At 43.7% G+C, this 26,086-nt stretch overlaps 1 protein-coding gene across 1 annotated transcript in view; it reads left to right on the plus strand.

Annotated features, from left to right (window-relative positions):
• Positions 1-10,317: 10,317 nt before the first annotated feature.
• The window catches only part of ZYG11A (zyg-11 family member A, cell cycle regulator), a 38,187-nt gene continuing 22,418 nt past the window's right edge, over positions 10,318-26,086 (plus strand). The window contains exons 1-3 of the mRNA XM_062193342.1: positions 10,318-10,407; positions 17,799-17,964; positions 20,559-21,307. Coding sequence (XP_062049326.1) covers positions 10,318-10,407; positions 17,799-17,964; positions 20,559-21,307 — 1,005 coding nt within the window. The remainder of the gene's footprint in view (positions 10,408-17,798; positions 17,965-20,558; positions 21,308-26,086) is intronic.

The raw sequence follows: 26,086 nt of genomic DNA on the forward strand, positions 1-26,086 counted from the left end.
TGTTATAAATTTTATGTAAAATGTGTCTTGTGTACTTTGATTCTGGGCCACCTCATTTAAAATTCAATATTAACGCACACTTCAGATTCCTCAGTGATCTACCTGTAACAGCTGCTTTCTTTTAACTGCTAAAGTTTCTATTGCAACATCATTCATTCACTTCATTAAATACCTATTCCAAGTACTATTTAAAGGTTAGGACTTATATAACTGACAAATTCTTCAAGAACCTTCAATTTAGTGGAGAATAAATATTAAATAAACAGGTAAATATTTTACCAATACATTCCAAACCAGCGCAAAGTGTTTATGAGGCACAGAGACCACACCTAATCTAGACTACATACATTAGGGAATCCAAGAATTATTGCTGTAGAAAATATTCCCGGGGCTGGTGCTGTGGATTAATCCTCCACCTGTGGTGCCAGTGTCCCGTATGGGTGCCAGTTCTAGTCCTGGCTGCTCCTCTTCTGATCCAGCTCTCTGCTATGGCCTGGGAAAGCAGTGGAAATGGCCCAAATGCTTGGGCCCCTGCAATTGAGTAGGAGGAAGTTCCTGGCTCCTGGCTTCAGATCGGCCCAGCTCTGGCCATTGCAGCCATTTGGGGAGTGAGCCAGCAGATGGAAGACCTTTCTCTCTATCTCTCCTTCTCATTGTCTGTAACTCTACCTGTCAAATAAATAAATAGAATCTTTAAAGAAAAAAAATATTCCCTAGATTGATATTCACACAAATACTTGCATTAAGATGATTAACTGGTGGGGCCGCACTTCGGTGCAGTAGGTTAATCCTCCGCCTGCGGTGCAGGCATCCCATATGGGTGCCGGTTGGAGTCCTGGCTGCTCCACTTCCAATCCAGCTCTTTGCTATGGCCTGGGAAAGCAGTAGAAGATGGCCCAAGTCCTTGGGCCCCTGCACCCACATGGGAGACCTGGAAGAAGCTCCTGGCTCCTGGCTTCGGATCAGCTCAGCTCTTGATGTTGCAGCCAACTGGGGAGTGAACCAACAGAAGGAAGGTCTCTCTCTGTCTCTTCCTCTCACTGTCTGTAACTCTACCTCTCAAATAAAATAAATAAAATCTTAAAAAAAAAAAAAAGATGATTGGCTGGTGCCACAGCTTAATAGGCTAATCCTCTGCCTGTGGTGCCGGCACCCCGGGTTCTAGTTCCAGTCAGAGCGCCGGATTCTGTCCTGGTTGCTCCTATTCCAGTCCAGCACTCTGCTGTGGCCTGGGCGTGCAGTGGAGGATGGCCCAAGTGCTTGGGCCCTGCACCCGCATGGGAAACCAGGAGAAGCACCTGGCTCCTGGCTTCAGATCAGCGCAGTGCGCCGGCCACAGCATGCTGGCCGCAGCGGCCATTGGGGAGTGAACCAACGGAAAAGGAAGACCTTTCTCTCTCTCTCTCTCTCTCTCACTGTCTACTCTGCCTGTCCAAAAAAAAAAAAAAAAAAAAAGATTAACTGGTATAATGTATATTGTTTAAATGCAATTAGTAAAAAACAAATATTATACAAGAACCCAATGACTTGGAAGAATCTAGTGATTTTAGTTCCAGAACTTTCATTTTATAATTAAAGAAAATAAGTCTTAGATAAAATGAGTTTGCTCAAACCACACAGCATTTCAGTGACAGACTACACTATAATTCTTACTGACAAATTTCTGATACAGTGGGTTGTCCCCTCCCTCTTTCACACCCTGCTTGCCATCACATACTGTTGCACAATGGCATATTAAGATCCTAGGCAGTATGTGACTAAACATCTAATGAATGCTACGGAAAAGAGCATGCATTGAGGAGGGAACTGGGAATTGACAGTCATTGAGGATGGTATTTTAGATCAGCATTAGATTACAGAACAATTAATGAAAGGTTACTACAACCTTCGTTAATAACAATGAGGTTAATGTAGGGTGAGTATAGTTTTAAAAAATAATTTAAATTTAAGTTTTGTAATGATTTTAATTTTCTATCTCTCCATTATGTCACTTAATAGTGAAGAAGATAAATTTGGGGGTTGGTGCTGAGGTGCAGTAGGTTGCGCTGCTTCTTGGGACACCCTCATTCTCTATCATAGAGCCAGTTTAAGTCCTGGCTGTTCTGCCTCCAATCCAGGTTCTTGCTAACGTGCCTGGGATGGCAGTGGATGATGGCCCATGTGTTTGGGTCCCTGTCACCAAGAGACCTGGATGTAGTTCCAGGCTCCAGCTTCTGCCTGACCCAGCTCTCGCTATGTGGGCATATGGGAAATGAAACAGGATAGAAGATTTCTCTCTTGCTATTTTTCTTTCTGTCACTCTGCCTCTCAAATAAAATAAATCTTAAAAATAAAAAAGATACTTTTCTTTGGCTGATACTTAACCAAACAAGTTATTGAGCAGAGTTGTATACAGTCTTTATAAATAAATAAATAAATAAAAGCCTCCTACGTTCTTCCACTCCCAGTTTGTTATGTTAATTGACATTAGTCTCAAGGCTAAAGTCTCCCTTTCTTCTATTTTACGGTGTATCTCTCAATCTGCATCATAAAAGTCCAATGAATTAGTCTGCTTAACTCAACAAACTAACGAATGGCAGAAACCTTGAGGTCTCTGGTTTAAGATTCTGCTCTCAAAATTCCAGCCCTTATTAAGAAATTTATTTATTTATTTATTTATTTGAAAGGCAGGGTTAGAGAGAGAGAGATCTTCTATTTGTTGGTTCACTCCCTAAATGGCCACAATGGCCGGAGCTGGGCCAGTCCGAAGCCAGGAGACAGGAGCTACTTCTTGGTCTCCCATGTGGTGCAGGGGCTGCTTTCCCAGGCACATCAGCAGGCAGCTGGATCAGAAGTGAGGCAGCCTGGACTAGAACCAGCACCTATGCCACAATGCTGGCCCCAGAATTCCAGCCTTAAACAGGTAAGAGCTCTTGGCTTCCAAAAGCCAGCCTTTGAAGCAAGCTTGGGGCCGTGGTACCAGTGGCCCAATGTTGCAGAAGAACTGTGCATTCAGTAAGACAGCTGCTTCAAATCATCTCTAAGGAGCAACTCAGTCAAGACTGCCTATGGAGTGTCTCTTTTAGACTGGGGTATGAATCTTAAGAGCTAAGAACAAACAAAAAACCTTAGCTCTCCAGTCACTTTACATTAATACACATTATAAAAGGAACAAAAGACAATCAAAGGGCTAGAATGCGATCTGCATGGGGAGGGGAGTGGCCTCAAGGCATTTGGTGGAGTCTCCTAAGATGAAGCTGATAGCGTTTCCCCAGCTCCGGCTCCACCCAGAGATGCAAATCTCCTATCCCGAAAAACCGATCTCTTTGGCTACAGAAAACTCACCCTACCTGAGAAAGTATTGTGTCCACTGCTCCCTTGCAACCATAGGGTGACAGTCACCCTGGAAGAAACTGTAGCTCTAGGAACACAATTCTGTTGCCGCACTAGTCTACCTCTACCTGCCCTGCTGGTCCACTGCTTCAAGCTCCATTCATTCTCCCTGCTCTAGAGAATTATCACACCTGCGATGCTGGCCTCACTCAGTCACAACATGATTGTCATATTTGAGTAAGGGAAGCAAGGGCTACCACAGACGTTTTTCAATCTAATTCTGGGTTTCAATAATTCAGCCTTAAAGCTCTTCAAAACAGGAAAAATTATGGATAATAAGCCAAAACACTTCCTTTAACCTCAAAGCATTTTATGAAGGGAGGTAATTATCTACCGTTTTACAGGTGAGAGAAAGCACGTGGCACCAGTCAAGGAAGTAGGCATTTAAATCACACACAGAGGCATCTGTAGATACAACCTATCGGCTGGCATGGTGGCACAGCAGGTTAAGCAGCTGCCTACTTACTATGCTGCTGGTAGCCCACATGGGCTGCTCCACTTTTGATCTAGCTCCATGCCTAGGAAAGCAGTGGAGGGTGGCCTGAGTGAGACCGGATGGAGTCCAAGGCTCCAGGGTTTGGATGAGGTGGCCATTTGGGGCATGAACCAGTGGATGGAAGATCTCTCTCTGCCTTTCCCTCACTCTCTGTAACTCTGTTTTTCAAGTAAGTAAATCTCTCTTTTTTTTTTTTTTTTAAAGGGGGGGTGGGGAGAAGACCTAATTTAACCATTAAGGCCAATCTCAAATGCCATTCCAATGTATGCTTTTTGTCTGTCTCAAAGAACTGAACCCACTGACACTTTCCAACTTTATGATTTTCAACCTCACTTCACCCTCATTGTTAGGACCCCAGAGGCAGAAAGCATGGGTCTCAGGAGAGCAACAACTCACCAGACTGGTTCACTTCACAGTGAAAACGTCTGAACCTCAAAAGATGTAGGAGGAAACCTATCTGAACTTCCTTTATCTGACGACAACAGAGCTTTGTGAGAGTCAGTTTCTACAAATCCCCCCTTCCCCTCCAAGGTCTCCAGTCATGGCAGTACTGACCTTGAACACCAGGACATTCCCCCAAAATTAAACAAGACTTAATGAGAATCTTTGATCCTTCAAAGGCTTAAGTATCACTGTCCCCTTATTAAGCCAGTAAACAAATCCTTATCCTTACCTTTTCTAGGAGCTTCTCTCCCACTATAGGATACTCTTATGTGTGTAATAACGGTTTCTCCTGTTAATCTATTATCAATAATTTGCAGACTCCCAACCAGTTAGACCTAAGTTGGTAGAGTTTTTCCTAACAGAAGAGCTAAATCAATTCATTAAAAAAAATTAGTATTAATAAATAGGAAGCCATTATGTTAGAATAAAGGACATCCCTTTAAATGGATCTATTTAGTGTTCTATGCATCACTCATTTTTCTGCCTATCTATGACAAATGAGGAAAAGGACAGTCAGAGTCTATGAATCATTCTTAGGGAATGACTGCCCAAGATAAGAATGTTGCTCAGGCATAGTTTCTTTTTCTACTAAGAATGATTATTGGAGCTGGCGCTACAGCACAGTGGGTTAAGCCACCCCAACCACCTACCAGATGGACATCACCATCCTGTTTGAGCCCGGCTTTGAGTCAAGTTCTGGCTGCTCCACTTCCGATCCAGGTTCCTGCTAATGTACCTGGCAAGGCAGTGGAAGATGGCCTAAGTACTGGGGTCCCTGCCCCCCATGTGGGAGACTTGGATGGAGTTCCTGGCCCCTGATTGGCCTGGCTCAACCCCAGCCATTGTGGCCATTTGGGGAATAAACCAGTGGATAAAAGATCTATTTCGCTGTCATTCTGCCTTTCAAGTAAATAAAATATGTTAAAAAAAAAAAAAAAAAAAAGCAAACAAGCAAGCATACAAGCACTGCCAGAGCATATGACCCTTTACCAAGCTCCAGGAGACCTTTCACCTCTAGGCTGAACCTTTCCAGTTTAAGGCCACTGCCCTCTGCTTTAGGGTGGTTCCCATTCCTCTGGCCATTTCTAGACATGTCCTTTCCAAAATAAAGGATTTACTGCCTGGAAAAACAAAGCAAGGCTAACAAACATATATATGGATTAAAAAAAAATCTTAATAGCCAGTCTTGGCCGGCGCCATGGCTTAACAGGCTAATCCTCCGCCTTGCGGCACCAGCACACCGGGTTCTAGTTCTGGTTGGGGCGCCGTATTCTATCCCGGTTGCCCCTCTTCCAGGCCAGCTCTCTGCTATGGCCCGGGAGTGCAGTGGAGGATGGCCCAATTCTTTGGGCCCTGCACCCGCATGGGAGACCAGGAGAAACACCTGGCTCCTGGCTTCGGATCAGCGAGATGCGCCAGCCGCGGCGGCCATTGGAGGGTGAACCAATGGCAAAAAGGAAGACCTTTCTCTCTGTCTCTCTCACTATCCACTCTGCCTGTAAAAAAAAAAAAAAAAAAAAAGAAAAGAAAAAAGCCAGTCTTTTGACATTTTATTTATCTTCTTCAAGTTTTAGTTCATTAATTTCAGAAAAATATTCCTAGAAAGTCTCTTGAGCACATTAGGCAAGGGAAGGGAGGAATTCAGAAAATGATAAAGATCCTCTCGTCTGGTACCCTACTCCACTGTTCACTGGTTCACACCAGTCTTTTCTGACATGAAATTCTAGGATCATTCCCTATACTTCATGGCACCAAAGTTTGAGAAATTTTACAAAGTTCTTAAATCCATAGAGATCTTGACTATTGGTTCTTAATTTTATTTCCTTAAACTTCCCAACTTACCTGTGTGTGCCTGTACTACCCTTCCCCACCCCGTTCAGAGTAGGGCGTGACAGTGACGGATTTCTGGAAGTGACAACTAAATGAGACCTGAAGGACTAATAGAAATTAGGTACTAAGGGGAGGCAGAGTGGACAACATGAATGTGCAAAAATACACTTCTAAAACAGAAACAATTTCAGTATACAATGGTCAGAGGAAATACTGCTCGTTTAAAGCTACAGAGGTACTGAGGGGCCGGACCATGAATGACCACATTAAACCAACCTAAGGAGTCCGGATTTCATTCTGAGGATGGTGGGGAGCCATAAAAGTGTTTTAAACAGGAGAGAAAGGTGATCAGATTGTGTTTCAGATAAAGCACTAGCAAAATGGGTCAAGGATTCAAAGGGATGCATCTGGAAACAGATCCATCAGCAGCATAGATCAGATCCTGAGCAAATGTTAGACTGAAGTGGAAGACTGAGGAACAGATAGGGGAAGGATGGTCAGGACCCTGGGAAGAAGTAATGGACAGCTCTGCCACAACTTGCCCTTCCTTAAATAGGTGCAACCTTGTCTCTAATTTAACGCAGGTACCAACCTTGACAGCTACAGTCATTTTTTTCCAAGTAGCCATTTCATTCACTGTTTTCAACACATTTTTTTTAAATCAAGGTATCATTTTAACATTTTAAACAAATAAACCTTGTTTGAAAACATTCTTGTATTAATGGCCATCTTCCATAAGTTAGATGCTGATTTAGGCCCGTGTATTACAACAAAACTAAGTTCTTGCTCTCCTGTGGCTGACGTTTTTTTTCCTAGTAGCAGAAGCAGAAAAAATGCTGAAATAAACAAATAGCATGACAAACAGTAATAAGCTGGAAAGCAGAATAAGAGTGACAACTAATATGGGGAGGGTATGGTGATGGTGGTGAAGGTTGCTATATAAGGTATTTAAGTTGGGGAAGTCCTTACTGATAAGGCAAAGTTTGAATGAAAATGTGAAAAAACCAGCCATACGCATTGCTGAAAAGAGACGACCATGAGGACAGCCAGGAGCCCAAATGTGCAGAGTGGTGTGAACAAAGGGGTATGGCAGAAGATGAGGTGAGAGAAGTAGGGCTTCGGGGAACAGATGATGTCTATTCTTGGAGTGCACCATCCTCTGGCTATTTTATTCTGCGTGACAAGGGAAGCTACTGGTGGGTTTTATGCAGAGAGGGGACAGATAAGTTTAAATTATTACTTAAGACCAGTTTTTAATTTTTTTAAAAAATTTTACTTATTTATTTGAAAGGCAGAGTGATGCAGGAAGAGATACAGAGAAGAGAAAGGGAGAGATTGATCTTACATCCACTAGTTTATTCCCCAAATAGCTGCAACAGCCAAGTCTGGGTCACGCAGAAGCCAGGAACCACAAACTCCTTCCTGGTCTCCCACATGGGTGGCAGGGGTCCAAATATTTGGGCCATCTTCCTCTGCCTTCCCAATCACATTAGCAGGAAGCTGGATTGAAGTGGAGCAACCAGGACTCAAAACAGAACTCTAATAAGGATGCTGGATGCCAGCATAGCAAGTGGAGTCTTAACCTGTTATGCCACAATGCCAGTCCAAATAAATAAATCTTAAAAATAGGGAAGTCATATATGTAATATGCTTGCATATGTTGTATATATTATATAGCTAATATGTTGAATATGTTAGATATATGAATCAGAAGTTCAAAAGTGAGGGGTAGTGTAAATATATTAAAGAACAATACATTTGGACTAGCATTGTGGTGCAGTAGGTTAAGCTGCCTCCTGCAACGCAGGTATCCCATATAGGCATCAGTTTGAATCCTGGCTGCTCCCCTTCTGATCCAGCTCCCTGCTAATGCCCCTGGGAAAGCTAATGCCTCTTGGGAAGATGGCCCAAGTACTTGGGCCCCTGCACCCATATGACAGACTGAATGGAGTTCCAGGCTCCTGGCTTTGGCTTGGCTCAGCCCTGGCTGTTGCAGTTATTTGGGGAGTTAACCAGCAGATAGATCTCTGTCTCTCTTTCCTCTCTTTGTAACTCTGCCTTTCAAATAAATAAATAAATAAATAAATTTTTATTTAAAAAAATAGGAATATATTGGCACCTAGATTTTTTTTTTTTTACTTTTTAAAGATTTATTTACTTATTTGAAAGTCAGAGTTACACAGAGAGAGAAGGAGGGGCAGAGATAGTGAGGTCTTCCATCCGCTGGTTCACTCTCCAATTGGCCGCAACGGCTGGAGCTGCACCGAGCTAAAGTCAGGAGCCAGGAGTTTCTTCTGGGTCTCCCACGCGGGTGCAGGGGCCCAAAAACTAGGGCTATCTTTTATTGCTTTCCCAGGCAATAGCAGAGAGCTGGATCAGAAGAGGAGCAGCCAGGGCTTGAACCATTGCTCATTTGGGATGCTGGCACTGCAGGAGGTGGTATGGGAGACCTGGAAAAAGCTCCAGGCTTCTGGCTTTGGATGGGCCCAGCCCCAGGCATTTGGGGAATAAACCAGTGGATTGGAAGATCGATTTCTCTCTCTGCCTCTGTAACTCTGCCTTTCAAATAAATAAATAAATATATATATATTTTTAAAAATTCTAAAGGTAGAAGAATTGGAGATGGCAAGCACAGACCACATTTCGGAGAAGTTTCACTGTAAAGGTGCCAAGTGATGTGGGACAATACCTGAAGAGAGCAACTGAGTTCAAAAAGTATTCTTTATTATTTTTTATTATTATGGGAGAAGTATCAGCTTACATAAAGGAGTGTGCCGGTGGGAGTGATCTAAGAAAGAAGAGGAAAATAGATAATGCAGGAGCAAAAAAAGGACATTGCTGGATGGAATCAGTTCACACCGTGGCCTCAGGTAAGAGTTCAAAGAGGAGGGAATGCAAGGCAGGGAGGGAACACAGGCAGAGGCTGAGAGCTCGGGATGTGCTTTTTCAGTTGCTGTTGTTTTTCGTTTTTTCCCTCAGTGAAAGGGGAAAGTTGAGTGTAGGAGTGAGGGAAGAGATGTTCCAAGTTTGAGGATAGAGGACATGAAACAGCTCACTTAACAAAAGCATAATGACTGGTCTTGCAGTTAGAAAACTTAAATTTAACTCGTCTAATAAACCTCTCCATTTCCTTGTGGTTAATGGGGATAACTACTGCCCAGGATTTTTTCTCTCTTTCTTTCTTTTTTTTGGTAAGAAAGTTAAATAAAAGAGTAATTGGGAAAGGAAAGCGTTTTACGAAGTTATTTGTACTTGAACAATAATTTTAACATTTGAAACCACTTATCAAGACGTCCTATTACAAGCCATTGTGATGTGTTTTACGGACATTATGTTATAACACGGCTGGACAAAGCATTCTCATCCCTTTAGACGTCCGAGAAACGGGACTCCTGCCTGGAGTCCCCAAACGAGGAAAGGGCTGAGCTACTGCAGGCCAGGGCGCACATTCCAAGGCTCAGATGCCGAAGAACTTCTTTTCCAAGGCGGTTTCTCCCAATGAGCTAAGGTGTGTTCACGCCGTGACTGCTTGGAACGGGTGATAAAGGCCTTCTTGGTACTATCCAGGTAAAAGATAAAAGACTTTTTTTTCCCCCTTAAGATCCTTGCGAAGGTTCTGGATTGGCGTTGCGTACTCACCAGGGCAGAAGTGGTGTCCGCATTTGATGTATCCCGCTTCCCCAGGCGCTGAGCCGGCGCGGGCCGCTCCGGCAGGTGCCGCGGGCCTCAGGGGCAGGGTGTTTGACAAACATAGTAAAGCCACCGAACACGTCCATGCCAGTCACCAGCTCCACGGGGCCACCGAGACGGGGCCACGACGGTGCGCACGCACCGCGCGGAGCGGGCGTGAGGGAGCCGGCCGTCGCGGGCGGGAGGCGGGTCCGCCCTGGGCCGCCCGGGGCCGCCACAACGCCCGGCCCGACGGGGGCTGAGGAGGCCCTGCCGGGGCGGGGCCGGGGGCGGAGCGGCGCCGCGCCGGGCCTTTCAAAAAGCCCCTGAGGCGCGGCCCGGCGCCAGCCTCTCGCGCGCGACTTCCCGGGTCGTCGCCGCCGCCGCCTCTCAGCAGCCTCCGGGCGCCGGCCGACGCCAGCCCGAGTGCGGGTTCCAGGCCCGGGCCCAGGCCGCCGTCCGCTGTCCGCTGTGTGTCCCCGGGGCGCGCGCGGGCCGGCGTCACCATGGTTCACTTCTTGCACCCGGGCCGCTCGCCCCGGAACATCGTCCTTCCCGACGCCCAGAAGGATGCCCTGGGCTGCAGCGTGGCGCAGGTGAGCCGCGGGGACGGGCGCGACGCCAGCCTGAGGCGAAAACGCGGCGAGCTGTCGAGGTGTCGGGGATGCGGCCCCGGCCCTTGCCGGGGACGTCGGCCGGCCGCGCGGGAGTGAAGCCGCCGCGGGGCACTGCGTGGCGGAGAGCGGGCACGCTCTGTCCCCCGAGGCCCGGCTCCCCGACTCTCACCTCAGCGCTAAGCCGGGTGGTGGGAGCGTAGACGTGGGCGCTGCTCCCGGCGCCCGACCCGGTCCGCGGTGGAGCCGCGGTCCTGAGCTGAATCCCCAGACGCTGCGGGCTGCGACGCTCCCAGGGGGGACAGGGCGTGACTCGGGGACCCGGGCCATCCCGGGGGTCTGCAGGGGGGCACTGGAACCCCGAAAGCGGAGACTCCTTCGACTCCGAGCGTTCCCCTCCCCCCTCCCCGAATGTCCAAAAACCGAGCCCTGAGAAATGCGGGCCCCAGCTAGGTGTGCCTAGCGCCTGCTGTGCGTGAACTACCGCGTTTCTGGAGTGGTCTCCGCGGTGGGAAGGCTGGCGGTTCTGAACTTGGCTTCCGCTGCTCCGATCCCGACTCCGCTTTCAGCCTGGCCCCAGGACCACCCTCTAAGAACTCAAAATCCTGGGGCGAAGGCTCAGCTCCGAGATTAATTAGGACCGAGGGAATACCGGGGTGAGGTTGTGCGGTGTATGCTAACGTCCGGTCGGACGGCTTTTGTGCCTCCAGAGACACAGCCTGTCCCCTTGCAAAAGCTGCGGTATAGTCGGTAAAGTGTAGGTTAACGCAAAAGCGGGGGTTTTGGGTGTGCATTGGACTCACGGTGTCTCGAGTACTGCTGGGAGTCGAGATACAAGATGTCTTAACGAAATGATCGTTTATCAACCCGTTTTCTCTCTCTGGTTCCGTAGAATAACACTTTTTCCTTTATACGATATTATTAATTATTTTAATCATATAAGTAATGCATGAGTACTATTTCCCCTAGGAGATGTATAAATACACTTATCTGCATTCATTTATGTTGTCTTAAATTTTGTCTCAACAGTGTTTCCTAACGCTTCATAATTTTAAGTGTGAAAGTTTCTTATGTATTTTGTTAAATTTATCCCTGTTTTTGATACTGTCAAAATTGTAAGACTTCATATAAATATGAAATAAATAAAAACCTATTTTTGCACATTGTTCTTGTATCTTATAGTTTTGCTAATTCCAATTTTCCCTAGCTTTTTGTAGATTTCTTGTGATATTTCTCAACAAACATCATCTGCAACTAAAAACAATTTTACTAGTTCTTTCTCAGCTTATGCTTTTTAATACCTTTTTAATAATTATAAAAGTGTATTTTCAAGAACCTTTTTAGAGTATTATGGAAAAATGGTATAGTCAACTTTCCAGTGTTGTAGATATATGAATTGGTTGTAGTTTTGATAGATGGTATTTATCAACTTAACAAGTAAGTTTCCTTCTATTCCTCGTTTGTCAGAGTTTTTTAAGATTATGAATGTGTGTTGAATTTTGTTAAATGCTTTTTTGGGGGAGTTTGTAATAAATATATATTGCCTTTATTTTGTTAATGTTAATTTTTTGTTAGGTTCATTATGAATTTAACTTTATTTTAGGAATAAACTGCACTTGGTCATGATGTGTCATTGTTTATATCACAGGATTTTGTTTGCTAATATTTTATTGAATATTTTTGTGTTTATCAGGGATATTGTTCTAGAAATATTATACCTAGCCTTAAAAAATGAAGTGGGAAGTCTTCCTCTTTTATTTTATGACTGTGGAACTCATATTATTTCTTACCTTAATATTTAATAGAATTCACTAGTGAAGCCATCCGAGACTTTTCTTTGGAAAGTTTCCTCTTTTTTTATTTATTTGAAAGACAAAGTTACAGAGAGGTAGAGCCAGAGAGAGAGGTCTTCCATCTCCTGGTTCACTCCCTAGATGACTCCAACGGCCAGAGCTGAGCTGATCCAAAGCCAGTAATCAGGAGTTTCTTCCAGGTCTCTTATGCTGGTGCAGGGACCCAAGGACTTGGGCCATCTTCCACTGTTTTCCTAGGCCATAGCATATGGGATACTGGTGCTGCAAGCGGCAGCTTTATTCCCTACTCCACAGTGCCGACCCCTGGAAAGTTTGATGTGCTTTTCTGGGAGAAAAATTTAGGTATTATGGGCTATTCATATCTTATGTTTTTAAAGAGGTCAAGAAGTCATAAAATTTGTATTTGTATATGCACTTGATAAACAGATAGTTGGTTTCTGTAACAAATTATCAAATTTATTGATGTAAAATTAAAATTGCTCATGGATTCCTTTATCATCCTTTCAATGCATTTCCCTTTTGGTCATTATATCTAATGATTTAGAAACAGTAATGTATCTTTTCAGACATTCAACTTTTGTTTGTGGCTGTATATCCATGATGCATGTTTACTTTCATTGATTTCTGTTTGTATCTTCAGAATTTCCTTTATTTTTCCTTTGCTTAATTTTATTTTTATTCTTTTATGGTTGAAAGTTGGGGCATTAATTTTATGCCATTCTTTATTTTTTCATCACCAGCATCCCTTTAATGGGGGGAGGGGAGGGTGAATATGTCATTATTCTCTAATGTAAACATTTAGACTTACACATTTCCTCTAGCATTATTTTGGTTAGCTATGGTTTGATATGTTATTCAGAAAAATTTGTAATTTCTATTGTGTTTCTTTGAACCATGACCTAATTTCAGAGTGCATAGTCTACATATATATCTAATGTATTTTCAGAAATCATACTCTGGTTATAATCCTTTTATATTTATTGAGTTGTGACTCAATGATGAATGCTCATGCATTTTGGAACATACATACTCTGAGTGTCAGGTCAAGTTTGATTAATACTATCTTAATTATCCATTTTCCATCTACTTGATTTCTTTGTTTCTGTTTTCTGATATTTTAGGATTGTTTATTGTAGCACTCTCTACTTGTTTTTATAAATTCCTGAGAAGTGTTAATTTCCTATTCTAATAGTAGATTTCTTTTTATCCTTCCAATTTTTGTTTCATGAATTTTGTAGATATTAAGTAGGTGCATATACACTTAGGAATCTTAATTTTTCTTTTGAGAATGTAAATTCTTGATGAATTAACCCTTTTATCATTTTGCAATGTCTGTTTATCTCTGGCAAATATTGCTCTGAAGTCCCCCTTTTTTTTTTCACGTCAATATAGCCTCTCTGGGTTACTTATGATTATTGTTTTTGTACATTACTTGTAAATAACAATCTTGCTTTTGTAAATCCAGCTTGACAATCTGCTTTTTTTTTTGGTTTGTTTGAGAGGTAGAGTTATAGACAGTGAGAGGGAGAGACAGAGAGAACGGTCTTCTTTCCACTGGTTCACTCCCCAAATGGCTGCAATGGCTGGAGCTACGCCGATCGGACCACCGATCAGGAGCCAGGAGCTTTTTCCGGGTCTCCCACATGGTTGGTTCTAGTCCCGGTCGGGGCACCGGATTCTGTCCCGGTTGCCCCTCTTCCAGGCCAGCTCTCTGCTATGGCCCGGGAAGGCAGTGGAGGATGGCCCAAGTGCTTGGGCCCTGCACCCATGGGAGACCAGGAGAGGCACCTGGCTCCTGGCTTTGGATAAGCGCGGTGCACAGGCCGCAGCGCGCCAGCCGCGGCGGCCATTGGAGGGTGAACCAACGGCAAAAAGGAAGACCTTTCTCTCTGTCTCTCTCTCACTGTCCACTCTGCCTGTCAAAAAATTTAAAAAATAATAATAATAATAATAAAAATAAAAAAATTAAAAAAAAGAATGACAAACAGTGCTTGCAAGTGCTAGTTTTCTCCTTAAATGTGTACAGCAGCTGGGGGAATATGAATCAAATACCTAAATATCACACTGATACTATAAGAAAACATGGGAGACAGTTTAAGGCGTTGTTACAGACTGTGGGTAAGACCCTAAAAGTATAGGCAACAAAAGCCAAAACAGGCAGGTATTGTGGCATCATGGGTGAAGCTGCTGTCTCAGACTCCTACATCCTATATTACAGTACCTGCTAATGCTCCTGGGAGCAAGGGGTGATGGAGTACTTGCGTCCCTAACATATCCGTGAAAGACCCAGCCTGGCTCCTGACTTTGGCCTGGCCTAACCTCAGCTTTTGTGGCTATTTGAGGAAGGAAGCAGTGGATGGAATATTTCTCCCTCTCTGTTTTCCAGTTAATTCAGTCAATATGAATGATATGAATATTATAAAAAACTATGCATAGATTTCAAATTTTTTTTTTATTTGATGGAGTTAGAGAGAGAGACAGAAAGGTCTTCCTTCCATTGGTTCAGCCCCCAAATGGCCGCTATGGCCGGAGCTGCGCCGATCTGAAGCCAGGAGCTTCTTCCTGGTCTCCCATGTGGATGCAGGGGCCCAAGCACTTGGGCCATCCTCCACTGCCCTCCTGGGCCACAGCAGAGAGCTGGACTGGAAAAAGAGCAACCGGGACTAGAACCCGGCGCCCATATGGGATGCCGATGCTGTAGGCAGAGTTTTAACCAAGTGAGACACGGCGCCGGTTCCTCAAAATTTTTTTGAACCAAGCAAACTTATCTGTTCATTCCACTGTACCACAAACTTTTTGAAGTATTTTGTACATCCAAAGGAAATGAAATCTGGGTGCTGTGTAGTGGGTAAAGCCACCACCTGCAATGCCGATATCCCATATATGCACTCATTTGTGTCCTGGCTGCTTCATTTCCAATCTAGCTCCCTGCTAATGATCTGGGTAAAGCAGCACAAAATGGCCCAATGTTAGCTCCTGCCAGTCACATGGGACACTGGGTAAAGCTCTTGGCTCCTGGCTTCAGCCTGGCCCAGCGCTGGCCATTGTGGATATCTAGGGAATGAACTAGTGAATAGACACTCTCTCTCTCTCTCTCTCTCTCCCTCTCTCTCCCTCTCCCTTTCTCCCTGTAACTCTTTCAAAATAAATAAATCTTTTGTGTATTATTTTCATGTTTATTGCAGCACTATTACAGTAGTTGAGGTGGAATCAACTGAGGTTTCCATTGATAATTAGTAAATAATGAAAATTTACTATATATAGCCAATGGAACATTTTTCAGCCATGAAAAACAATTAAAATCTTGTCATTTGTAGCAACCTAGGTACAACTGGGGATGTCATGTTGGATAATAAGCCAGGCATTGAAACAAAAATAGCACCTGTTCTTATGCAATTTTATTTCATGCAGATAGAGTAGAGTAGTGGCCAACAGAGAATAGTAAGGGGAAGGAGGAGGCTTCATAGGGGATCTCAAAATAGAATTAGATTACATAAGAGAAATAAATTCTGATCTGAACAGGATGGTGACTAGTTTACAATGGTTCATTATAAAGAGCTAGGAAAGAAGTTTAAAGCTTTCTAACGCAAAGAAACGATAGCTATTTAAGCCAGGGAAATGCTAGTTACCCTGATATGATCATTACATATTGCATACAATTATCAAATGTTACAGTATACCCTGTAATTATTAATTTCAAGAGGAGAAATTGTTAGAAGGTATGAACATGGCTTGCCAGATAATGGGAGATTCCATAAGGAGACTATGTAGGATTTCTAGCTACTTTGAGCAATTTGAAGTTAATATTATGTTGTGTGACTGCTTTTCCATAGATGCTTAGCTGCTGGAATTTGTCTTTAAAAATGTGGATTAGAGTGTATGTTTGACCTAGCAGTTGAGACACAACTTGGGATACCCCTATTCCATATTGGAGTACTTGGGTTCAAGTCCTTATTCTTGTTTGCTGCTACTGTAGACCCTGGAGTCAACTGGTGAAGACTCAAGTAGTTGGGTCCCTGCTATCCACATGCAAGATCTGGATTGCGTTCCAGCTCCTGGCTTCAGCCTAACCCAGTTCTGACCATTTTGGGAATCTGAGGACTAAGCTAGTGGGCGGGAAACTGTCTCTCTAATTCTGCTTTTCAATAAAGAGAAACTTGGATTGTGTGGCGTTCTTTCAGAGGTGCGATTTTTTTCTGGAGACAAAACAGTGAAAAGGAGTTGCATGTTTGTCAGGGAGTCATTTACATTTTGGACAATGGAGAGAACTTTGAGTTGAAAGTGGTGTGGAAGCCAATGAAGTGCAGCAAGGTCTCAAACTGGTGCTCATATGGGATGCTGGCATTACAGGCAGCAGCTTTACTGCCGCGGACCGGCTCTCGCGGAGACACAGACCGAGGGAGAACGAGGGCGAAGGCCCAGGAGAATCAGGAATCGGCGGGGAAATGACAGACAGACACACACGTTATGAGTATGCTGCTGCAATTTATTAGCGAGGAAACCAGAGTTTATATAGGGAAGCCTACATTGCTGAAGACAAAAGAAATTCCAAGATTACAAAAACTTGTTAAGGTTAATGGGGTTACATGATTAACTTTACAAGGGACACAGGGAGACATTGTGGTGATGGTTCGCAGACCTACTTTTAGGAACAGAAAAGGTAAAGGTCGGGTTACTAGTTAACCTCTTATTATGAGAACTGGGGACAGGGGAGTTATCAGATGGTGGTGCTTGTTAGCCCAAGTCCCATACATCACCTAAGTAAGATTGAATGTAGCTTTCCCATCCCCATGTTGCCTAAACCTTCTGATAACCCGGAATCTAAATCACACCTCAGCTCCCTAAAACTCACACATCAGCTCCCTTTGTTTTATCTTGTCTAGGGTGTGCTGTTTTTTGTCAATGTTTAATGCCTCCTCGTAAATAGCCCTAATGACTGGTGGGCCAAAGTCTAAAGTGTTTTTTGTTAATTCTTGTGAAATGCTTATTGGCACTATTTGATTCCCTTGTTTCTAATCATGGTGCACTTGTCCTGACGCACTATGCGGCATAACTACTAAGTACAAATAAAGCAAGTAAATCATGCATAATAAAATCATTATCAATGCTGGGACACATTGCTTCATTAACCAGCAGCAAAACGTGTCTTCCACTTCTTATTACGTGAGCCGAGGGTCTTTACGACCGTTGGCTGCACAGGAACCGCTCTAACCTCGACCCTGCAGCCGTAGACCCCCAACGCCACAACATTTTGCTACGCAGGTGTCACAACAGCTGTGGGCGTAGCACTTTACCCGCTGTGCCACAGCGCTGGCCCCTGAAATTATGTCTTATCTGCTTTTTTGTATTTTTAGTAGCTGGCACAAAATAGACAATCAAGTGTTGAGAGAACGTTATTTTTAAACAGTATAATGGGAAATAGAATCTTCTGTTAAGAACTGAAGGTGATTTCATTACCTATCAATTATTAGAGGCATAGGACATGTATGGCATGACCACCTTGATGGTGAAGTTTTGTAGATGGATTCTAACAAAATGTGTTTGGGATTTGTTTGCTAGGAGGAGGCGTCTCCCTACTCTTTGGTGACCATCTGCCTGAAATTCCTGATTGCCAACTTGGAGAAGTTGTGTTCTGAAAGACCTGATGGAACACTGTGCCTTCCGGAGCCTTGGAGTTTTCCTCAGGAAATAGCTGATCAGTTCCTTGGGTTGATGACTTGGCATGGTAATAAGGTTTTCTGAATAATCTGCTCTTGAAGTTCCTTCCTTTCTTCCATCCTTCTGTCTTAAAATTCTTTCTTTATTTACTTACTTATTTTTGAGATGTAGGTAGAGAGACAGCTCTTAATTCACTGATTCACTTCCCAAATACGCACATAGCCAGGGCTGAACCAGGGCAAAGCTGGAAATGGGTGGTAGGAAGCCAGCCACTTGAGCCTTCAACACTGGAATTAGGAACTGGAGCTGGGTATCAGACTTGGATACATTGATGTGGAATGCAGGCATCTTAACTGGGCATCTTAACTACTAGGCTAAACACCCAACCCTATAATTTTTAAGAAAATTTATTTTGAAAGTCAGAGTTACAGAGGGAGAGGGAGAAGGAGATCTCTGGCTTACTCCTCAGATGGCCACAACAGCTGGGGCTGGGCCAGACTGAAGCTAGGAGCCAGGAGCTTCATCTGGATCTCCCATGTGAGTGACAGGGGCCCAGACACTTGGGCTGTCTTCCACTGCTTTTCCCAAGCTGTTAGTGGGGAGCTGGATCAGAAGTGAAGCAACCAGGACCCAAACTGGCACCCATATAGGGTTCTATTGTCACAATATTGGCTTCTTAAACCCGGCTTTAATGTGTTCCCGTAATTCAGGGGTAGGGAACGTCTAGCCACAGGCTGTTAAGACAGCCACAGGTAGGGCTTGAAATTCAGTAACTGTATAGCAGGCTAATATTTAAGTAGGTCATTTTGTACGGCCCATATCCAAATGGACCTTCGCATAAAAATGGTCCCCCACCCCTGACTTAATTTAACATGTTAAACTATATAGCCAGAATTGTATTAGATGACTGATAAACATGAGATTCAGGGCAAATTTCTTTTTTTTTGACAGGCAGAGTGGACAGTGAGAGAGAGAGACAGAGAGAAAGGTCTTCCTTTTGCCATTGGTTCACCCTCCAATGGCCGCCGCGGTAGCGCGCTGCGGCCGGCGCACCGCGCTGTTCCGATGGCAGGAGCCAGGTGCTTCTGGTCTCCCATGGGGTGCAGGACCCAAGGACTTGGGCCATCCTCCACTGCACTCCCTAGCCACAGCAGAGAGCTGGCCTGGAAGAGGGGCAACCAGGACAGGATCCGGTGCCCCGACCGGGACTAGAACCCGGTGTGCCGGCGCCGCAAGGCGGAGGATTAGCCTGTTGAGCCACGGCGCCAGCCAGGGCAAATTTCTTACAAATATGTTTGTAGAAGTGTTATATTGAGTCTCTATAAATTACCCATCAAATTTTCAGAGGAATTAAGTTGATGAAGATGAATTCTATTCTGTTCTGTGGCTTTAATTTATGGAACATTCATTGTTTTTCAGGATAAATATATAATCTGGAAGAAAGGCAGCTTTTTTTTTTTTATACCTTATTATCTCACAGTAAGGTTTTTTTTCTTTTAAATTTTAAATATATAAAACTAGAGAAACTAAGCCTCTATATATCTAGCTTCAATAATGAACAGGTCATAGCCAATCTTGTTTTTATCCAACCTCCACATGCTCCCTGCCCTACTCCTTCTATTTTGAAGTAAGTCCCAGATATTATTTTAATTGTAAATATAGTTGGGGACAACTTTGCAGTTAAAAATTTTAGCATAAATTTCTTTTTTTAAAAAAGATTATGTGTTTATTTACTTGAAAGTTAGAGGCAGAGAGTTACCATTTGGGGCAGGTATTTGACCTAGTAGTTGAGATGCCACATCCCATATTGGAGCACCGAGACTCTAGATTCCAGCATTTGCTAGTAATGCACCCACTGGGAGGCAGGAGGGATCTCTTCTGCCCATGTGGAAGACCTGGAGTGAGTTCCCTGCTCTTGGGTTCCCTGTGGCCCAGTCTTGGCTATTGAGGGCATTTTGGAGTGAGCCAGTGGATGGGAGACCTCTTTTTCTCTCTCTGCCTTTCAAATAAGTAAAAATAGTCAAGGTTCAGGCATTGTGATGCTTCTTGGGACACCTGGGTCCTGTATCCCAATGCCAAATCAAGTTCTAGTTATTCCAACTCCTGATCCAGTTTTCTGCGGATGTACTTGAGGCAGTGGATGATGGCCCAAGTACTCCTGCTGCCTATGTGGGAGACCCAGATGGATTTTTTGGCTTCGGCATGGCCTATCCCTGGCTGATGCAGGCATCTGGGGAGTGAACCAATGAATGAGAATGAAAGATTTCCCTCTCTGTCACTCTGCCTTTGGGATGAAAGAGTCTCTTTAAAAAGTGGTCAGTGGTGTATCCTGTACTATCTACTTGTTTTATTTTGTTCAAAGTGACTGTAGATAAAACTGGATTTGATTCCTGATTCTGCCATATATGTTTACCTTGGGCAAGTTACTTAACCTCAAGCTTTAGTTTCCTCACCTATATAATAATAAAATAATAATACTTTTGTAATGTTGGTACAAAGAGTAATGAGATAAAAGATTTAGAAAAGTGCCTGGCACAGAGTAAGCAATAAATGTAGTCATTCTTACTATTATTAGCATGTGTCATAATTGATTGCCACATTGCACCCTGGAAAGACATGAAATTGTGATATCATACCAAGCTGGTTCTGGTTCTCTTATAGGCAAGCTGAATGATAGAACAGCAAGCATTTTCCGAGGCAGCCAGATGAAACTGAAGCTGGTCAATATCCAGAAAGCTAAAATCTCTGCAGCTGCTTTCATAAAAGCCTTCTGCCATCATAAGCTCACTGAACTGGATGCTACTGAAGTAGAATGTGCCCTCTCAATCCCCGATATTTTAAGTGGACTTTGCAGCAATAGCTGGATCCAGCAAAACCTACAGAATCTCTTCTTGGGCTCAGCAAGTATCCCTCAAGATTCAAGACTGTTCTTTGGTCAGCTCACTGGTCTTCGCATTTTAAGTGTTGTCAGTGTTGATCTTCATAATGAAGACCTGGCTAGTATTTGTCAGTTACCGAAACTGGAAAGCTTGGATATCTCCAATACTCTGGTCACTGACATTTCTGCACTCCTTACCTGTAAGGATCATCTGAAATTTCTCAGCATGCATTATCTGAAATGCCTGACCATGACTGGACCACAAGTTATTTCAGTCATTAGTAAACTCAATTGTCTGCTTCACCTCGATATTTCTGATCATAGACAACTCAAGTCTGATTTAGCTTTTCATTTGCTACAGCAGAACGATATCCTGCCTAATGTTGTATCCCTGGATATTTCTGGGGGCAGTCACATCACTGATGGAGCTGTAGAATTGTTTGTACGGCAGCGGCCTGCAATGTGTTTCTTGGGACTGTTGGCTACGGATGCTGGTTATTCTGACTTCTTTACCACAAAGCAAGGCTTGAGGGTTTGTTCTTAACTAAAATAAGTTTTGTTTCATTTGTCAGAACATTATTAAGCTCTTGCTGTGCATCAGAATCTGTTAGGTGTGAGGTTTATAAAAACATAAGAAATCCTTAAGGAGCTTAATAAATAATTGTGCATCTACTAAATTGTAGGTTTTGGTAACATAACTTTAAGATACAATTGCATCTTCCATGTCTTCTAGTCGAGCTTGATAATGAAAATTACAGCCATTTATAGGTGATATCCTTTGTGCCAGACCTCATGCTGTGCGCGCTGTTTACTTCTTTTTTTAAAAAAAATTTTTTTAAAGATTTATTTATTTTATTTGCAAGATAGAGCTGCAGAGAGAAAGAGAGAGAGAGATCTTCCATCCACTAGTTCACTCTCCCAGTGGCCACAACGGACAGAGCTGTTCTGATCCGAAGCCAGGAGCCAGCTGCTTCTTCCGGGTCTCCCATGCAAGTGCAGGGGCCCAAGGACTTTTACTGCTTTCCCAGGCCATAGCAGAGAGCTGGATCAGAAGTGGATTAGCTGGGTCTTGAACCAGCACCCATATGAGATGCCGGCACTGCAGGCGGTGTCTTAACCCGCTACGCCACAGTGCCGACCCCAGACACTGTTTACTTCTTTAATTCACCAGGTTAAGGCAGTTATTTGGTGTGGTGGGATACCTGTATCACAATGGCAGAATCCTCTCATTTTGCAGATGGATAAGTGGAAGCTCAGGGAGGTTAGCTCCTTACCAACGATCATGGAACCAACTATTGATAGAGCTGAAACCTGTACCCAGGTCTTTGATTATGAAAGTTGTGATCATAACCTCAAGAGCTGCATGTAATTGAGGCAGGACAAAGTTATGACAAAAAGCAACTTTTAAGATTTATAGATTTTCATGGTGTTACCTTTTTGTGTTTTATTTATTTGAAAGGCAGATTTGGCCGGTGCAGTGGCTTAATAGGCAATCCTCCGCCTACAGCACTGGCACACCGGGTTCTAGTCCTGGTCAGGGTGCCGGATTCTGTTCCGGTTGCCCCTCTTCCAGTCCAGCTCTTTGCTGTGGCTCGGGACTGCAGAGGAGAATGGCCCAAGTCCTTGGGCCCTGCACCCACATGGGAGACCAGGAGAAGCTCCTGGCTTCGGATCAGCGCAGTGCGCCAGCCGCAGCAGCTATTGGAGGGTTAACCAATGGAAAATGGAAGACCTTTCTCTCTGTCTCTCTCTCACTGTACACGCTGCCTGTCCAAAAAAAAAGAAAAGAAAGAAAGGCAGATTTGCAGAGGGAGAGAGAGGCAAAAAGAGAAAAAGATTGTTTATCCACTGGTTCCTTCCCCAAATGGCTGTAACAGCCAGGTCTGGGCCAAGCTAAAGCCAGAAGTCAGGGTGGCAAAGATCCAAATATATGAGCCGTCATCCACTGCTTTCCCACTTACATTAGCAGAGAGCTTAATTGGAAGGAGAGATGCTGTGACTTGAACGAGCACTCTGATCTGCAGCTTAACCCAGTGTGCCACATAGTCGCTCTGATTTTAGTAGTTAAACTCTTTGTATGTGCAGTAACATGGGACAAGTGCTAGGATATCTTGTAGCATGCTGAAGCATGTAATGGAGATACTAGCTGAGCAGGTATGCCAAAACAAAATGAGAAATTTTGTTGCAGTAAGCTGATTGTGTGTACATGTGTGTGTGTGTGTTGAGTTCATTTTGAAAAGTTTACTTTTAAAATCCTGCATCATATACACTACCTGATACCATTTCGGGTTAGGGGGAGGAACCACAATCTTCCCAGTACTAAGAACTTTTAAAGGTCTTCATCTAGCCCTGTGTGAAGTATAAGGTGGGGTAAGGTTAAAAGATATCTTTTAGCAAAACTTTTATTTAATATGAATGTGTGTGTGTGTGTATATATATATATATATATATTTCAAATCAGATGTAAAATATACTAAGTTTTTATTGTTTGGGTTGAATTAAAAGTTTGCTCATATTAAGATGAATAAGTTTAAATGTTGGTATAGGGGCCAACACTGTAGCATAGTGGGTAGAGCCGCTACCTGCAGTGCTGGCATCCCATATGGGTGCGGTTCGAGATCCGGCTGCTCCACTTCCGATCCAGCTCTCTGCTGTGGCGTGGAAAAGCAGTGGAAGATGGCCCAAGTCCTTGACCCCTGCACCTGCGTGGGAGACCCAGAAGAAGCTCCTGGCTTCCATTGTGGCTAGTTGGGGAATGAACTAGTGGATGGAAGACCTCTCTCTAACTCTGCCTTTCAAATAAATAAATAAATCTTAAAAAAAAAAAAAAGTTCATATAAACCTTAAAAGACAACAAATACATGTTGTATCTTACACCCAAAATAAGAATGAACATCATAGAACTAATGCTTTTTAAATGGATGGAAAGGGTACCACTGAGAATAAAAGCCAGGCAGCAGTTTATTTGCTGGGAAATCCTTGTTGATCCACTGATGTTATGGTGGCATCTGTTACTGGACCATGTTGCTGGATAATCCAGGAGAGAGAGGTTGATGCTGAAGCTGTCTGGTCTTCTGCTTGGTCCTGCTGTGGCTCAACCTTTTTTCCCAGCTGGTTGATAGCAAACACTGATTCATTCCCCAAATGACTGCAACAGCTTGGGCCTGTGCCAGGCTTAAGCTGGGAGCCAAGAACTCTTTGGTCTCAAATGAGTTGGAGGGCGCCATTTACTTGGACTATTATCTGTTACCTTTTCAGGTACATTAACAGGAAGCTAGATCAGAAGTGGAGTAACACTGGCATTCCGATATGGGATACAGGTGTCCTAAGTGGCCACTTAACTCATTGTACCTGTGACTCCCACCCCACCAACCTTTTTTATTATTATTATTTTTTAATTTATTTATTTGAAAGGCAGTTCAGAGAAAGAGCTTCCATCTGCTGGTTCATTCTCCAAATAGCCACAATGACCAGGGTAGGCCAGGTAGAAGACAGAGCCTTTAGAATAGGCTAGGCTAAAACTGGGAACTGGGAACTTTATCTGGGTCTCCTATCTGAGTGACCAAAACTCAATTATTGAGCCATCCACTGTTTCTCAGGGAGGCATTATCAGGAGCTAGAGCAGATATCAAACCCAGGTACACTGATGCGATTCTTGAGTGTCTTAACCAAACACTTGCCCCAATTTTTTGGAGCTTATCCATTGTTTAGGGTTCTTTCATTTTTATTTTTTATTTATTTAAGAGACCAAAAGAGAGCTCTTATTTGCTGTTTCATTTTCCTAAAGCCTTTGACGGCTAGTGTTGGGCCTGGCTAGGCTGGGTCAGAATCAAGAGACAGTAATGTAACCCAGGTCTCCTACATAAGTGGCAGAAGCACTTTTTTTTTTTTTTTTTTTTTTTTGACAGAGTGGATAGTGAGAGAGAGAGAGAAACAGAGAGAAAGGTCTTCCTTTTTGCCGCTAGTTCACCCTCCAATGGCCACTGCGGCCGGTGCATCGCGCTGATCCGAAGCCAGGAGCCAGGTGCTTCTCCTGGTCTCCCATGCGTGCAGGGCCCAAGCACTTGGGCCATCCTCCACTGCCTTCCCGGGCCACAGCAGAGAGCTGGCCTGGAAGAGGGGCAACCGGGATAGAATCCGGTGCCCCAACCGGGACTAGAACCCGGTGTGCCAGCGCTGCAAGGCAGAGGATTAGCCTGTTAAGCCACGGCACTGGCCAGCAGAAGCACTTGAACCTTCAGTGCTGCCTCAAAGGGTCTGTATGAGCAGGAACTTGGAGACAGGAACCAGGACTGGGATTCAAACCCAGCTAACCTAATGTGGGAAACAGCCTTTTTTTTTTTTTTTTTTTTTTAAGATTGAGTGATTGATTTGAGAGGCAGAGTTAAAGACAGAGGTCTTCCATCCACCATTTCACTCTCCAAATGGCTGCAACAGCTGGAGGGGGTCCCATCCAAAGCCAGGGGCCCAACTGCTTTCCCAGGCCATTAACAGAGAGCTAGATATGAAGAGGGGTAGCTGGGAAAGGAACTGGCACCCATATGGGATGCTGGTGCCAAAGGCAGAGGCTTTAACCTACTATGCCACTGCGCCAGCCCTGAAACATGCATCTTAAGCTAAATACCGCCAATTCCCCATTGTTTAGAGTCCTAATGATGTGTAAGTTCTTGAGTGAATTAAGTATGTGTAATACTTGACAATTTTAAATACTTTTTCACATGTAATTTAGTAACTGTAACCATTTTACTGCATTTGTTTTTTGTACCTCTTTCTGTATATACATGTTGTGTTTTTCCTGAGTCATTGGAGAGTTGGTTGCCCTTTGTCCCTTGATATTTGAGTTTGTATTTCCTGTGAACCGGAATATTCTCCCTAAAGTCATGGTACTCTGAGCACATGTTTTTGAAATTTACCATTGGTGCCATACTGTTATATAATGTATTTATATATATATATATACACACACACACACAAATATATATTTGTGTGTGTGTGTGTGCGTGCATGTGCCAGTGTTAATTATCCCAATTCAATTTTCTTAAAAGAAAATATTTTTTTTAGGCCAGGATCATTTCTTCTATTCATTCTTTGTCTATCCTTTGTGACATTGATATTTTTAGAGAATACAGATCACTTTGTTTTGTTGGCTTTCTGGGAGAACAATTCTTGGTCTTATCCAACTTTCCAGTGTACATTTAGCATCCATTGATGACTCATACCTGAACCAGTGTTTCATGTGCTGGCTGTAAAGTGATTTTCACAACTTCAGCACTGATCTGCCTTTATCAGAGAAGAACCCCCTTCGTCTGTT

Source organism: Lepus europaeus, chromosome 5 (assembly GCF_033115175.1).
Source record: "Lepus europaeus isolate LE1 chromosome 5, mLepTim1.pri, whole genome shotgun sequence".
Taxonomy (NCBI): Eukaryota; Metazoa; Chordata; class Mammalia; order Lagomorpha; family Leporidae; genus Lepus; species Lepus europaeus.